The 14,127-nt window shown below is 45.7% G+C and overlaps 1 protein-coding gene across 6 annotated transcripts in view; it reads left to right on the top strand.

The window, feature by feature from the left end:
* The first annotated feature begins 4,046 nt into the window (after nucleotides 1-4,046).
* The window catches only part of LOC105905751 (dedicator of cytokinesis protein 7-like), a 50,127-nt gene continuing 40,046 nt past the window's right edge, over nucleotides 4,047-14,127 (top strand). For 3 of the 6 annotated variants that reach the window (XM_031575475.2, XM_031575460.2, XM_031575446.2), the window contains exons 1-6: nucleotides 4,048-4,402; nucleotides 8,870-8,957; nucleotides 9,970-10,145; nucleotides 13,172-13,240; nucleotides 13,385-13,508; nucleotides 13,852-14,064. In XM_031575475.2, coding sequence (XP_031431335.1) covers nucleotides 4,353-4,402; nucleotides 8,870-8,957; nucleotides 9,970-10,145; nucleotides 13,172-13,240; nucleotides 13,385-13,508; nucleotides 13,852-14,064 — 720 coding nt within the window. In that variant the 5' untranslated portion in view covers nucleotides 4,048-4,352. Of the gene's footprint in view, nucleotides 4,403-8,869; nucleotides 8,958-9,969; nucleotides 10,146-13,171; nucleotides 13,241-13,384; nucleotides 13,509-13,851; nucleotides 14,065-14,127 lie in introns of all 6 variants that reach the window. The other 3 variants (XM_031575467.2, XM_031575456.2, XM_031575453.2) reach the window with 2 other exon arrangements.

The following is a 14,127-nucleotide window of genomic DNA, read 5'->3' as shown; positions in this document are numbered from 1 at the left end:
GCTGCTAAAGTGATGTGCTGGAGCCAGTCCACTGCAAGCAAGCAAGTGGTTAATGATTTTGATGGTGGTGCCTCACTCTCCCGGCAGGGTGGGGTGGAGGAAGAAAGGGGCGTGCCCTGGGCACGGACGCGTGGCAGCTGAGCAGGTGGGTGACGGGCAGCTGAGGAGTGGGGCGATGGCGGGTGGGGAAGTAGTGGTGGTAAGTAGGGGGGGGGGCGGGCGGGGGGTGGGGGGGGCATCCATTTTGAAGGACTCTTGGGGTTCAGAGAGCCCCTGAAAAAAGCCAGCCCCATCTGGAAGCAGGGAGGGGGCTGGGGTGTGAAAGAGATCTAGAGGGTGGTGTCTGACACTCTCGCTTTTGTTCTTTGGTAATGCAGCAGGGACGGAGCGAGGTGGGGTGGGGGTGGGGATGTTGGGGTGGGGGTGGGGGTGGGGGTGGGGTTGGGTGGGGTGGGGGAGCTCTCTCACTCATACGCTGGGGGAGGGGCACTCCAACAATAGTGCCGGTCGAGGAATCGAAAGCATACTACACGGAGAGAGGGAGAGAGGAAAGGAAAGGGAAAGAGAAAGAGAAAGAGGAGAGGCAAGCGTGTGGTTGCAGGGGATGGGTGGGGTACGAATGGATGTTGCATGGATGCTGCTTATATGAACACAATACAGTGGGCACACAGTATTTCAAACATGACACACATATATGACACATTTTGTATGCTTTCCAAATCATACCTAATGGGCCCTCATTTCATTGGCAGGCAGCTGGCAAACAAGCAAAGTGCGCCGAGCATGAACTAAAGCTAATTTAATAACTTGGCAAAATCATTTTGCTAAATTAATACCATGAGCAAGGTCCTTTGCGCAAACATGGATAGGTCAGCGCAATGCGCCCAACAGCACATGATAGCTGCATGGGTGAGACTTTGCTGGTTTCTTTGCTTGTTGTTCGTCAATTAAATTAGGGCCCACTATGTCAAATCAGAAACTTAAATCCTGTTCTATTTCTCACTACTGAAGTGATATGTACTTATATGTTTGCAGTTCGCATCGCAGTATTACTAAGAACATTATTCAAAGAAATGGTGCACAACTCTGACGCATTGCGGAGGGTCCATACGCTTAATGTAATTGCAGGAATATGGCTCATTAACTCTGAAGATTGGCCCCCTCACACAGAAGGAGACTGGCACATCTTGCATTAGTCAAGATAACTAATATACGTGTCAGATTGGGGTAACTAATACACCTGTGCCTTCCAAACTAGCACATATATCCATCATCGTAATGACCACTGTACACACACAAAAGACTAATTACTGGATAGAGCCATGTGGTCAAAGAAAGGAGCTTAAACACCACTGAACATGCCTGGAATTTAAGCTGTATAAATAGATTTGGACACACACCGGAGAAAGAGGGGGGAAAAAGGACAGAACTGGAGATTCATTTGTCTTCATCACCATGGTCCCTACCCTACACCCAAAGTCTCAACGTGACACGCTCTGTATGATCAACATGCATCGGTAAAGATGTCCGCTCGCTCGCTCGCTCTCTCTCTACAGCAGCCACAGCAGAGAGGCTCCCCTGCCCACAGTAATCATCTACCAGTGTCTCCCCGCCCACCACCTCAACCTGAAAATCTCCCTGATCTGTCACTCTGCAGAGAGGAGAGACCCTTGTCCCTATACACACACACATACACACACACACACACACTCTCTCAGGATGAGTGCGTGGAGTGTGGGGTATACTGTACAGCAGTACACTTGCAGCAGCTCTCCTTGGTGCTAGATTAAAGGACCGGTGCACTGGAGATGGGGGGAGGGGGAGGGGGAGGAGGTGGGGGAGGGGAGGTGGGCTGTGGAACCAGCACAGTGTGGTCATACTTCACTGACACAGGCAGGTAGGTAGGGGGAGGGGGAGGGGAGGTGGGCTGTGGAAACAGCACAGTGTGGTCATACTTCACTGACACAGGCAGGTAGGTAGGGGGAGGGGGAGGGGGAGGAAATGGAAGCAAGGAGAAAGGAGGAGTGAAGGTTACCTACCATAAAGGAGCATGCATATCCTGGCCCTGCAGATGGGGCTAGAGCAAGAGCAGGAGCAAAATCTCCCCTCTTAACAAAGGACATGTTACTATGCTATGATACTACACATTTCAGATTATTGCATATTATAATATATGACTAAATATCATAGTATATTATATGTATGTACGGTGGGGTACTATTCAAAACAATAGTCTTCATTTATTTAATTTAAATATTATTATTTTGATATATATATGTATGATAGTCTCCATCCAAATATTGATTTTGTAATGAAACCTAGTATATACTGGCGAACCATTTAAAATTAATCAATTGACTTAATTCATTAATATGACTATTTGATGTTAGACATGCCATCATTTTCTGTACACAGACCACACATAGTTAGTCTTTAAAAGAAATCTAGGGTCCCTGTGGGCACATTTGTAATTGTCCTTGTTCTTTGAAATGTCGGAAATGACATCTGATTTTCTCTGCAGCGTTTGTAAATCAAATCTGACCAGCACTGCATTTGGACAATGGAAAGCTTGGCTGAATCATAAACGTTTGGACACCGCCTTTTCAGAGAGACCATGGCTCGAACAAATGCCTGATGGACCTAATTATGGCGGACATCTCCCTCTAGTGGCCATGGGTTTGTAAGACATATACAGTATGTTGGTCATAGAGCTCATAGGCTAGCCCAGGCCTGGGGAGATGTCGGTCGTGATGTGCCAAACTACATTTCCCATCACCAGCATCTCCTCTTGTGTAGAGGTAGCAGCCTACAGTGACTGTTTCACCACACAGCTTCATTTTGAGACTTTTCTCTCTTCTTATAGAGTGGAGCAGAATTTTAATATTTAAGGGAATGATCACTTGGTCACCTGAACGTAGGATAATACAGAGAAGACTTTGTTGTAACCCTTTGTTCACATGTAGACTTACTACGCATTGCAAATTTGATTGTATGTTGATATATATGGTAAATTATGCAGTGTAGGGTAGACACTGAGGTATTTGTAGCCCTATAGGAAGGATACACATAGAGGAACAAACTGGAAACCATGTCTTGAAAATCTACTTAATCTTTCAAATAGAAGAACAAATAGAATAATATTTTGCATAAGCATAGGGTCATAAGCCTACAGGCTATCAGCAAGATATTTTGTATAGCCTATGTTATAGGCCTATAGGTCGTCATTGGCCTAGAACACACTGAAAATCGGTCAGATTATTAACAGCATAGAAATTCCTCTACCACTACAACATGCCACCCCGTTTGTAAATTGCAGCGTCAGATTATTAAACTATTTTCCCTTAAGATCATAAACACTGTTAGGGGTGATGATTTGAACATTAGGATAGTACAGTTAAATGGATTAGAGGTAAACCAGCCTACTTAACGTATGGACAAATGAAATGCCTCCTTCTGAAAGGGATTATTTTTGACGACCTGAGCTGAAAAAAGAATATTGAGGAAAATAGAAGATACAGCAGCTTCTCTGGACTACATTCTAAAACGTTAAAACTCAGTATAGCTCACCTACACAAACGCCGAGCTAACGCATGTCTAGAATGAATTCGACTAGACTCGACTCTTCATAGTTGGCGACCTAAACTGATTGGCTATAAAGGAAAGGTCTTGGAAGATGATTGGTTGACCCATTTCTTGGTAGTCACTACTCGCGTATAATAGTGTGGCGATATGCCACTTGCTGTTCTGCACTCTTGGGCCTCTCTACGCCCTTTGATCCCAGACAATGTTCTTATCAGTATACACTTTATGTATTGCTACTGTGTTTATCAGAGAGGTTGTTCGGTATTTTTTCAGGGTTTGTGGACACAAGATGACACCAAGATGGCCAATCCATTGGCACGGCGCTTCTAGACAAGAACAACTTAACAATTGTCTGAGCCATCCCTCGTTGTCCTAACATTAATCCCTTCTGAATCAGCTTATTGCTTCTTTACTTTATAGGATGATATGCAGTAAATAGCCTGCGCCTGTGGCAAAACGAATTAATGCGCTTCACTGTCGAAACGTAATGAATATTAAAAACATACGGTGTGCTTCTTTTTGCTAAAAAGTGACATATGTACAAATAATTTGACAACTCTTGAGTTTGATTTGACCCATTTGCCCTACCCCCCTAAAACCACCATCAGAGTGCGTCATATTAACCGGTTAGGTGAGAATCCGTGAGGTTTTCGTCTCCTAACCACTAGGAGGAACCATTTGTCATTGTAGTGACACAAGGAAGCAGAGTGTAAGCTGCACACTACGAAAGTGTAAGAAAAGAGGGATATTTTGGAAGGTGCCTGGATGGGATGGCAGCCTCAACAACCGAAAGGAGGGCTTTTGCCCATAAAATTAACAGGTAGGAGTCACTAACAAAACAGTGTTGTTTGCCGTTCTGTAAATGTGGTAGTTTCGCGTGACCGAATTCGCAACGTTAGCGCATGATTTTGGAGATATCGCTTGACGTGAACCGCGTACTCCCGTGAGTGCAGTTGGACAGGGACGATTCTTTTGTTCAGCCCATATGCGTTTCACAAAAACTTGAAATCTGATATACTGTAGTTGTGGAGACTGGAAGAAAAACTCTGCTCGTTTGAGGTTTCCCTGTTGAACAGTTCGAGAGAAAGTTACTAGCTAGCTAGCTAAGAGATATCGGATTATTTGAATGAAGCGTTGCACCACATCGATACAAACCAAACCTTAGTGTTACTGTTAGTGTCATTGGGGATAACAGCATGACTGCACCGTATTTTCTACCAATATATATATATATATATATAACAAAACATGTAATGTTACTGAAGGTGATGGAAGGTAAATGAATGAACGCACCCATAAATTATACCCTCTACCACTTTGTTATTGTTATTGTTACAGTGGCTTGCAGCAATTAAAAGTAACGTAAGAAAACAAACATGGGTAACGTTAGCTATGAAGCTACTTTAAACTAAGTTACTTGATGCGGGATCAGGCGGATGTTGTTAAGTCCGTCTGTGGAATTACTGTGTCTGTGGTTGTAGCTCACTAATGAACTGTGCCTGACCTAGTGTACTGTCAATCACTGCTTCTTTGAGAAATAGGTTATAGCCCAGCTGAATGCAAAAACAGACTGCTGTATATTTTTTTTAGACATTGCGGGCTTGGGGTGGGACTTCAAAGTCAACCTGACACTCTTCACCTAAAAAAATCACAAGTAGAACAGGGAGTGTGCAGTTCCCTTTTTTATCTGGGAAAATCACATAGTCCCCGGCTACCGCATGACAGTTTCATAGGGTGACTATGTAGGAATTAAGTTGTTTAATTTGACAGTTGTACTCTTGCAGTTTATGTTGGAGAGCCTGTGGAGAAAACTAAATTGTTGGTGCAAATATGTGTTGTGTGCTGAAGTCAATTTGATTGCACGCTAGCTGTTGTATGTAAACACAGTTATTTTCATTTCCCCCGTGGCTACGTTCAGCCAGGGTGTCCAGAAAGCAGGGCGGAGGTTTGATAAGCCTCTCATATCGTGTATCTCACCATGCAGGTAGGCACGATGAAAACCAAGTGGAAATCTCTGCAATCTTGGAATGTGGTCTGCAAGTAAACATGGCAGCAAGGCACAGTCTGGCTCTTTTCTTCACGTATGGTTTTGTGTTTTCGCCTGACAACCTGTAGGTTACCTATGGTTTCTGTCCATGGTAACAGCACTGTAACAACACGAGCAAAGCTCTAATGTAGGCCCCAGTTTTTCCGCCCATTATTTCTTTTTCTTGTGCTCCACCTTCCTCTAGTGTTGAGACTTTATCCATTGTTTGTGTTCAGGATGCAGGAAAGGGTGTGCAGCAATTCTAGGCACTGTGTTTCAGCGGAGAATTTTCTTCCCTTTTCCTGTTGTGATGTGGGCCACATATGGTATATGTGATGTAGGCCTACATGTTCATGTCTCTGCCAGTGATTAATCCTAAATAGCCCGGACAAAATGTGCTGCGCAGTTCACATTTTTGGCTTAGGCTATGTACCATATTACTTCTGCCACGACACACAAAATGACTGCTGGAGCAGCGTGTTCCGTGCAGTGTGTCATGGAGTTCTGCCCTGGGAAATCCAGCTCCGCAGTCATCATTTTTTTTATCATGCCAGGAAGTGTGGGGAGTGTTTGGGCTGACTGAGTGGCCTGCCCCCCCCCCAGGGAGAGTGTCCACATCCGGGCTAAAACTGCACGGCTGAAAGCCCGGGATGTTCAGTTGAGAAAGGTTTGCTGGATGTATGTTGGACCTTCCAATGACAGAAGGGCGAGAGAGAAAGAGCATGAGTGAGTGAGTGTGTGTGAGAGAAAGTGTAAAAGAAAGAAAGAGGGACACAGAGAGCGAGGAAGAGGTAGATAGATAGAGAGAGGGTGAAACATATAGATAGATAGATAGATAGATAGAGAGAGAGGAAGTGTGTTTGTCAGGCTAACAGTTTGAGCAGTGTGGCATTCCAGTGTGTAGAGGAAGGGGCTTGGTTTATGTGTGGTGACAGCAAAGGTTGCTCAGCGCACGGAAGGGGCAGATGTTGGGGCCCTTGCAGCTGGGTGTCTGTTAGTGTTAGTGTCTCTGGGGCAGAGACTGAGAGAGAGAGAAAGGGAGAGAGAGAGAGAGTTAGTGTTTGTTGTTGCTGTGTGTGTGTGTGTGTGTGTATGTGTGTCTTTGTCTGTCTGTCCGTGTATGTGTGTGGGACAGAGAATGAATTTGTGTCTTGTGAGGACTTTATATTACGTGTAACCTAGATTTGTCAGCGAGATTGAATTTGGTCTGTGTCAGAGACCACATGTATCCATGGTGCTGTGTGAGTGAATGCATTTCTACTGGTATGTGTGTGTGTGTGTGTGTGCATGTATTTACTAGAAGGAGGGGAATGGTGTGCGTTAATATATCTGTATAATACACAGATGGAGATTGGCACCAAAGCAAGAGAGAGAAAAGGACAGTTTGAGTTGCTGGGGGAGCAGCTGCATACTGTCTTTGAAAGGAATGGGGTGGTGGAAGGAGGAGGGGTGGGGGGTGGGGGGGCAGCATTGCTTTGTCCTTGTCAGGAACTAACACTCCCATGTGTCGTTGGGGGGCTGCACATGGCCAGAGCAGAGGCTGCCTGCCCACTATGGCCGCAGCAACCCAGCACCAGTCCCACGGACCGACGCCGTTCAAGCCAGAACAGCTGCTAGTCCTGCTCCTGCTCTTCAAGCCCACAGCAGCACCAGCTTCACAGCTCTGCAGACGAGTGCAGGGAAGTGGAGTGGAGTGGAGTGGGGGGGGATACGGTTTGATAGAGAGATCTCACATCAAAGGCATTCGTGAGCGCGTGCATAGCGATGTAAATTGGTGGGAAAAGATGTAGGCTGTGTCTGTTTTTTGAAGTGTTAGCCACTCTGTGTGACTGAGAGGTTTTTCTCTTGTGAAAAAACTGGAACGCTTGTAAATATACAATAAAGACATATATGGTTAAGAATTTTTCCTGGATGGATGTTGTTTGGGGTGTTTACTTGTCACGCCTTCATACCCATCAGTATAAGTCCAGAAGCAAATAAATAGTTTTGACAACAAAAACTACTTAACGCACTTTTTATTTTTCATAAGGCCTCTTTATTGCAACACAGATGGGCCAGCCCAAAGTAGTTGAACTTGATGGTCCTGCTCTTGCTATCTCTTTCTGCCGTACCAGTCTCCATCTGTCTCCCCTCATGTCAAGAGGCGCTTACTTGTACAGTTACACACTCTAGCCCATGTGACTGGGCTGAAGGGAAAGTGCATTCTGGGAGCTCAGTACTGTGGTTTATGTTTTTGTGTACTTCCATGGGTTAGTTTTGGATTTCACTTTCTGCAAACAGCTGGAACATCCCACACGTCAGACACAGTGTAAACCAATGAGAGTGAAGAGCAGTCATTGGTTTAAACACATTAAAAGACACTGTCTCAGTCTTACGTGCAAAAACTTTTAAATGAGACATTTGAAAGACATTTTGGGGTTTTCCAGTGAAGGAAGTTGTAGAGGTGGCTATTGTAACTTCGGAAATTCAGTAAAAACACAGAGACATACGACAACCTAAATGCTGTGGCCATCCTGCTGAACTTTCTCACACACACACACGAACAGACACACACACACACACACGAACACGTACACACACACAGATGCCTGCCCACGTTCGGGCTCCTCAGCTTTCTTTGTGGAGGAGGCTGCTGGCACCGGTCTGTCACGGCAGTTGCTGATTTGGTGTGAAGCTTACAAAAGTCTTGCCCCGACAGGCTACCTCTAGCCTCTGTTGTCACTTTTTGAACCTTGTGCCCCTTCACAGATAAATGGCAACAATGGCAAAGATCGTACCAAGATCAGCAGGATGGGTTCACCAGTTATCGATTCCGAAATTAAGTGGCGGTCAAATTTGTTGATATGGGTCACTCACAGTGGCCACAGTGAGCAAACGTTTTTAAAATCCAATGAAGTACCAAAACATGTAACAGATAGGTACGTCTGTGGAGAATCTGTTGGTCTGGACGTCCGAATTCCATCTCTAAGTTTAAATGACCTGTTTTCTACTTCCCCAATTTACTTGATAGGAAATGTATGGCAACCTACGGATTTGGTCACATAGGCCCATAGCCTATATGATATAACCTAACTTTGTTTTTATTTACTTTTATGTACTTTTGTTGTTAGTTTGTCTTCATCTGAAGCACTTTAGTGTACTAGCGTAGCATACCTGCATGAAAGGTGCTATGGTCTTCGAATAAGCTTACTATTATTATTAACGAGTGATTGAGATTGTCAGAGGTTTTGACCCGTATTGTCTTGTATGCTTCTCCCTTAGAACGGTGGCATCTGAGGTGAGGAAACAGGTGTCCAGGGACTATGGATCTCCGCAGCTGTCCAAGAAGCGGCCGGGAACTCACCAACCTGTGAGTTTGTTTGTGTTTGTTTTTGTGTTTGTGTGTGCGTGTTAGTATGTTTGTGTTTGTGAGTGTATTTGCATGTTTTTTAGCAAAGATGAGGGCGCAATCCAGTAGAGATACAGTGTAGTGTCGCAATATTTTTCGGCAAGATATTATATCGATACCGCAGCAGAAAGTATTGTAATATTTATTTTTATTTAATCTTTAGATTTAAATTTTATTTTTGTACATGTCTACTCTGATAACATTGCTTCTGATGTCCAGAATATAGCGCAAGTCCTCATTCTTCTCTTGCGTCACAGCGGAAATAGTGAAGAAAGTCCAAGTCAAGAACACATTTACAAAAGGCAAAAATGGTGCTTTGAATACAACCAGTGGTTGAGACACAAGCAGCCTGTCTCAAACACTACTTACAGTAACATTTATTTTAGATAGTCTTATTTCAAATCTTGTTTCACCACCAAAGAAAAACCAAAGCCACTTAAGTCCAGCGATGAAGCTCATCGAGTGTTTAACTTGGGAGATAACATTGCGGTTAGGCCATGGCATTAAAAAAAGGAAGTGGTCTCACCACAAACCAGACAAATCACTTTCGTTTCTGCCCTCTTCTGCCTTCCAGTTTGACTGTAAGGGAGAGGGGTTTTCTGAAGTTACTCATGCCTTGTATAATGGATCCATATTCCATATATAGATTCTATAGGACCTCTGCCTGCTCAACTTGTGTTTTTGAGTTCAGAGGTGTCCTAAATCAATAATTTTTTTTTTTTAAATTGAGTAGAATTGAGCATGGTATTTATATGGCTGTGTGTGTGTGTGTGTGTGTGTGTGTGTGTGTGTGTGTGTGTGTGTGTGTGTGTGTGTGTGTTGTGTGTGTGTGTGTGTGTGTGTGTGTGTGTGTGTGTGTGTGTGTGTGTGTGTGTGTGTGTGTGTGTGTGTGTGTGTGTGTGTGTGTGTGTGTGTGTGTGTGTGTGTGTGTGTGTGTGTGTGTGTGTGTGTGTGTGTGCGTGCGTGTGGTCAGCTGCCCCTGACGGAGGTGGTGGAGCCAGTGGACTTTGAGGAGTATGTGAGCAGTCACGCTCCCGGAGCCGAACCAGGGCCGCTCCGGCAGCTCATGGAGTTCCCCCTGGATGACCTGGAACTCGTCCTGCAGGAGAGAGACTGCAGCACACTGGAGGCAGCTCTGCCTGAGGAAGAGTGAGTCACAACACCACAACACACACACACACACACACACACACACACACACACGCACTGACACACACGCACTGACACACACACACACACACACACACACGTGCACGCACACACACGTGCACACACACACACACACACACACACACACACATACACACACACAATCTCGGTCACAGCCACACACACACATTCACACAATCATGGGCACACCCACGCATACAATCACGCTCATGTTCACACAGACACACTCAAGCATATACACACATTTGCTCACTGACTCACACTTCCTCACACAATCTCAAACATGGTTCATTACGACGGAGCACATCACTTTTTGTCGTTTCACTTTGTCATGTGGCACATTCTGCACGGCTCAGTTGCTGTGGCCTGCTTTTACCTCTGGGGCTGAGCTGCACATAGGGGCATCTGCAGCTGATGTGCTTTAGCTACGTTCCACTCTCCACAACACCGCAAGGCATTACGCAGCAATACATGGCATTATACAGCATCGCACAGCAATGCATGGCATTATACAGTATAGCACAGCACTCCACAGCATCGCACAGCAATGTATGGCATTATACAGCATAGCACAGCACTCCACAGCATCGCACAGCAATACATGGCATTATACAGCATAGCACAGCAATGTATGGCATTATACAGCATCGCACAGCAATACATGGCATTATACAGCATAGCACAGCAAAACATGGCATTTTACAGCACAGCAATACATGGCATTTTACAGCATAGCACAGCACTCCACAGCATAGCATAGCACAGCACTCCACACCATCGCACAGCAATTTACTGGGCTGCATGTTGTTTTAAAGCATCACATGGCTGTGTGCAGCCCCCTACAACACTGTACAGACCGATATGGCATTATTCAGCTCCCTACAACACTGTACAGACCTTTATGGCATTAATCAGCCCCATAGAACACTACAGACCTTTATGGCATTATTCAGCACCATAGAACACTACAGACCTATATGGCATTATTCAGCACCATAGAACACTACAGACCTTTATGGCATTATTCAGCACCCTACAGTGGGGAAAATAAGTATTTGACCCCCTGCCGATTTCGCAAGTTTGGCCACTTGCAAAGAAATGCGTGATCTATAATTGGCGCACAGGCACAGGCACAGCCACGAGGCACACAGATTAGTCCTCATTAGGCCTAACAAGGTACACCTGATCTCAACTGGTGACGTGTATAAAAGAAACCTGTCCAAAGAATCATACTTCACACCTTCAACCTCACCACCATGGGCAATACTAAAGAGTTGTCCAAGGACGTCAGAGATAAGATTGTAGACCTGCACAAGGCTGGAATGGGCTACAAAACCATCGGCAAGCAGCTTGGTGAGAAGCAGACTACTGTTGGTGCGATTATTCGCAAATGGAAGCAACACCAAACAACTGTCAATCGCCCTCGGTCTGGGGCTCCATGCAAGATCTCGCCTTGTGCAGTATCGGTGATCATCCGAAAGGTGCGGGATAACCCCAGAACTACACGGGGGGAGCTTGTGAATGATCTCAAGGCAGCTGGGACCACAGTCACCAAGAAAACCATTGGCAACACACTACGCCGTGATGGTTTGAAGTCCTGCAGCGCTCGCAAGGTCCCCCTGCTCAAGAAAGCACATGTACAGGACTGTCTGAAGTTTGCCAATGAACACTTGAATGATTCTAAGGAGGATTTGGAGAACGTGATGTGGTCAGATGAGACCGAGCTCTTTGGCATCAACTCGACTCGCTGCGTTTGGTGGGGGAAGAATGCTGAATATGACCCCAAGAACACCATCCCCACCGTCAAGCATGGAGGTGGAAACATTATGCTTTGGGGCTGTTTCTCTGCCAAGGGTACAGGACGACTTCACCGCATCGAGGGGACTATGGATGGGGCCATGTACTGTGGAATCTTGGGCGAGAACCTCCTTCCCTCAGCCAGGACATTGAAAACGCAACCTTAAGAATTTGGAGAGGATTTGCAGAGGAGTGGACCAAAATCCCTCCTGAGATGTGTGTAAACCTGGTGACCAACTACAAGAAACGTCTGACGTCTAGGGTATCAAATACTTATTTCCCGCAATCAAATGCAAATCAATTCATAACTGTTATAAAATACAAAATAGACCTACCATTACAATTATAGATCACGCATTTCTTTGCAAGTGGGCAAACTTGCGAAATTGGCAGGGGGTCAAATACTTATTTTCCCCACTGTATATGGCATTAATCAGCATAAAACAACACTGTGGTCGCATAGCATTGCATTGCACATTTCCACACAGAATTGCACACCACTACACAGTGATGGTTATTGTGTGCCAAAGAAACTGAAACCTCAGTCAGGAAGATAGTGATCAATCAGGATTCAGGTTTTATTCAGCCGTGCACAGCAGGAGAGGGGCAGGATTCACAAAGTGTCTCTAGCATCTCACGTCTCACGAGTAGACAGAGAACCAGCCTGACTTTAAGGAGTCTATCAGTTGAAAAGAGAGGTGTGTTAATCACAGGACTCAGGCGACGTGGGCCACCCTGAGTCCAGCTCTCACCAGTTGGTATTTGTGTGATGTAGAACAGATACCAACTGACGCAGGAAGTGCACTCAAGCCTCAGAACGACACTGTGACCTTAGAGACATAAAGTTTCAAAACAATCCCATCCTCCTTATCACTTAGTACACAGAGGCACTCCGACAGAAACGGCACACTCAGGCACATATGGTTCTAATTGTAATTCTAAGACTCATAAAGGCATATGCATAAAATATTAATATGTTGCAATCATAAGACATTAGTTCAGATTGGAGTCTCTCTCAACAGTACTGTTCACAACTATACAGCATCGTATAGAACTACACAACGCTGCACAGTTGTGTTCAGGTTTACTCATTGGGCAGAAGTACACAGTATTGTGCTGAACTACGCAAAACACAGTCGCTGTGCAGAACAACACAACACAACACGTTACAGCACTACATCAGCAGTCTTCTGTGTTTGTGCTTGTAGGACACTGGATCCCCGTGTGAGAGACGCCCTGGGAGTTTACACAGACGACTGGCTCATCATTCAGAGGAAGTGAGTACGGCGAGGCACTGAGGCTGCACTCAGAGTTATGGTTCATTGGACCACGGACCGCTGCGGGCTCCGGTCCCTGATGCTGGTTGGTAATGCCAGTTTTGACCTCTGACCTCTCTCTCACACACACACACACACACACAGATACCAGCGCTACAGCACCACCCAGTCACCACACAACTCAGAGCGGCAGAGGGAGAAGCAGAGAGGCCTGGTCAAGCAGACCTTCGAGCTGGACGAGACCGCCACCGAACGCCACGATGACCAGGTCAGCCGTCAACAACATGGAGTTCATTACTACAGATTAAATAAGTCACCCTAACCCCTCTGTACCTCTTTACTCACCTTCTCCTCTCTCTGTCTCCAAGTGTCTGACCTCTTTCTTTTTTCCTCACTAATAATACAAAATGGGAGATAAAACAAAGATAATGGTTAAAACAATTGAAGTTGGATGGCAGGTTGTTCTGAGGGTTGAGTTTGCAAGCACATTGTGTGCAAGAGTCAGTTCCCAGGTAATAGAATAACATTTGTCTGTTTTTGTTCTGGTATGAAATGCTTTACTGAAATTGTGGAATGGGGAGCTGTAAAGTCCTGGTTGTTTTGTCCGTCAGGACGAGGCGAAGCGGCGCTCCGTGACCATGGACGACACGCCGCGGGGCAGCTGGGCCTCCAGCATCTTCGACCTGAAGAACTCCTCTCCCGACGCGCTGCTGCCCTCCGTGCTGGAGCGGACCAGTGCAGAGGACATGGATCACCGCAACGCAGATGCTCGCCAGCAGGGGCGCCACACCGACCTGCTCGGTCTCTACCCCACTCCTGACGAGGTGTGTGTGTGTGTGTGTGTGTGTGTGTGTGTGTGTGTGTGTGTGTGTGTGTGTGTGTGTGTG

This window comes from Clupea harengus, chromosome 1 (assembly GCF_900700415.2).
Source record: "Clupea harengus chromosome 1, Ch_v2.0.2, whole genome shotgun sequence".
NCBI classification, from domain to species: Eukaryota; Metazoa; Chordata; class Actinopteri; order Clupeiformes; family Clupeidae; genus Clupea; species Clupea harengus.
Note: the sequence above shows the minus strand (reverse complement) of the source record. Positions and strands in the feature narration are given on the sequence as shown.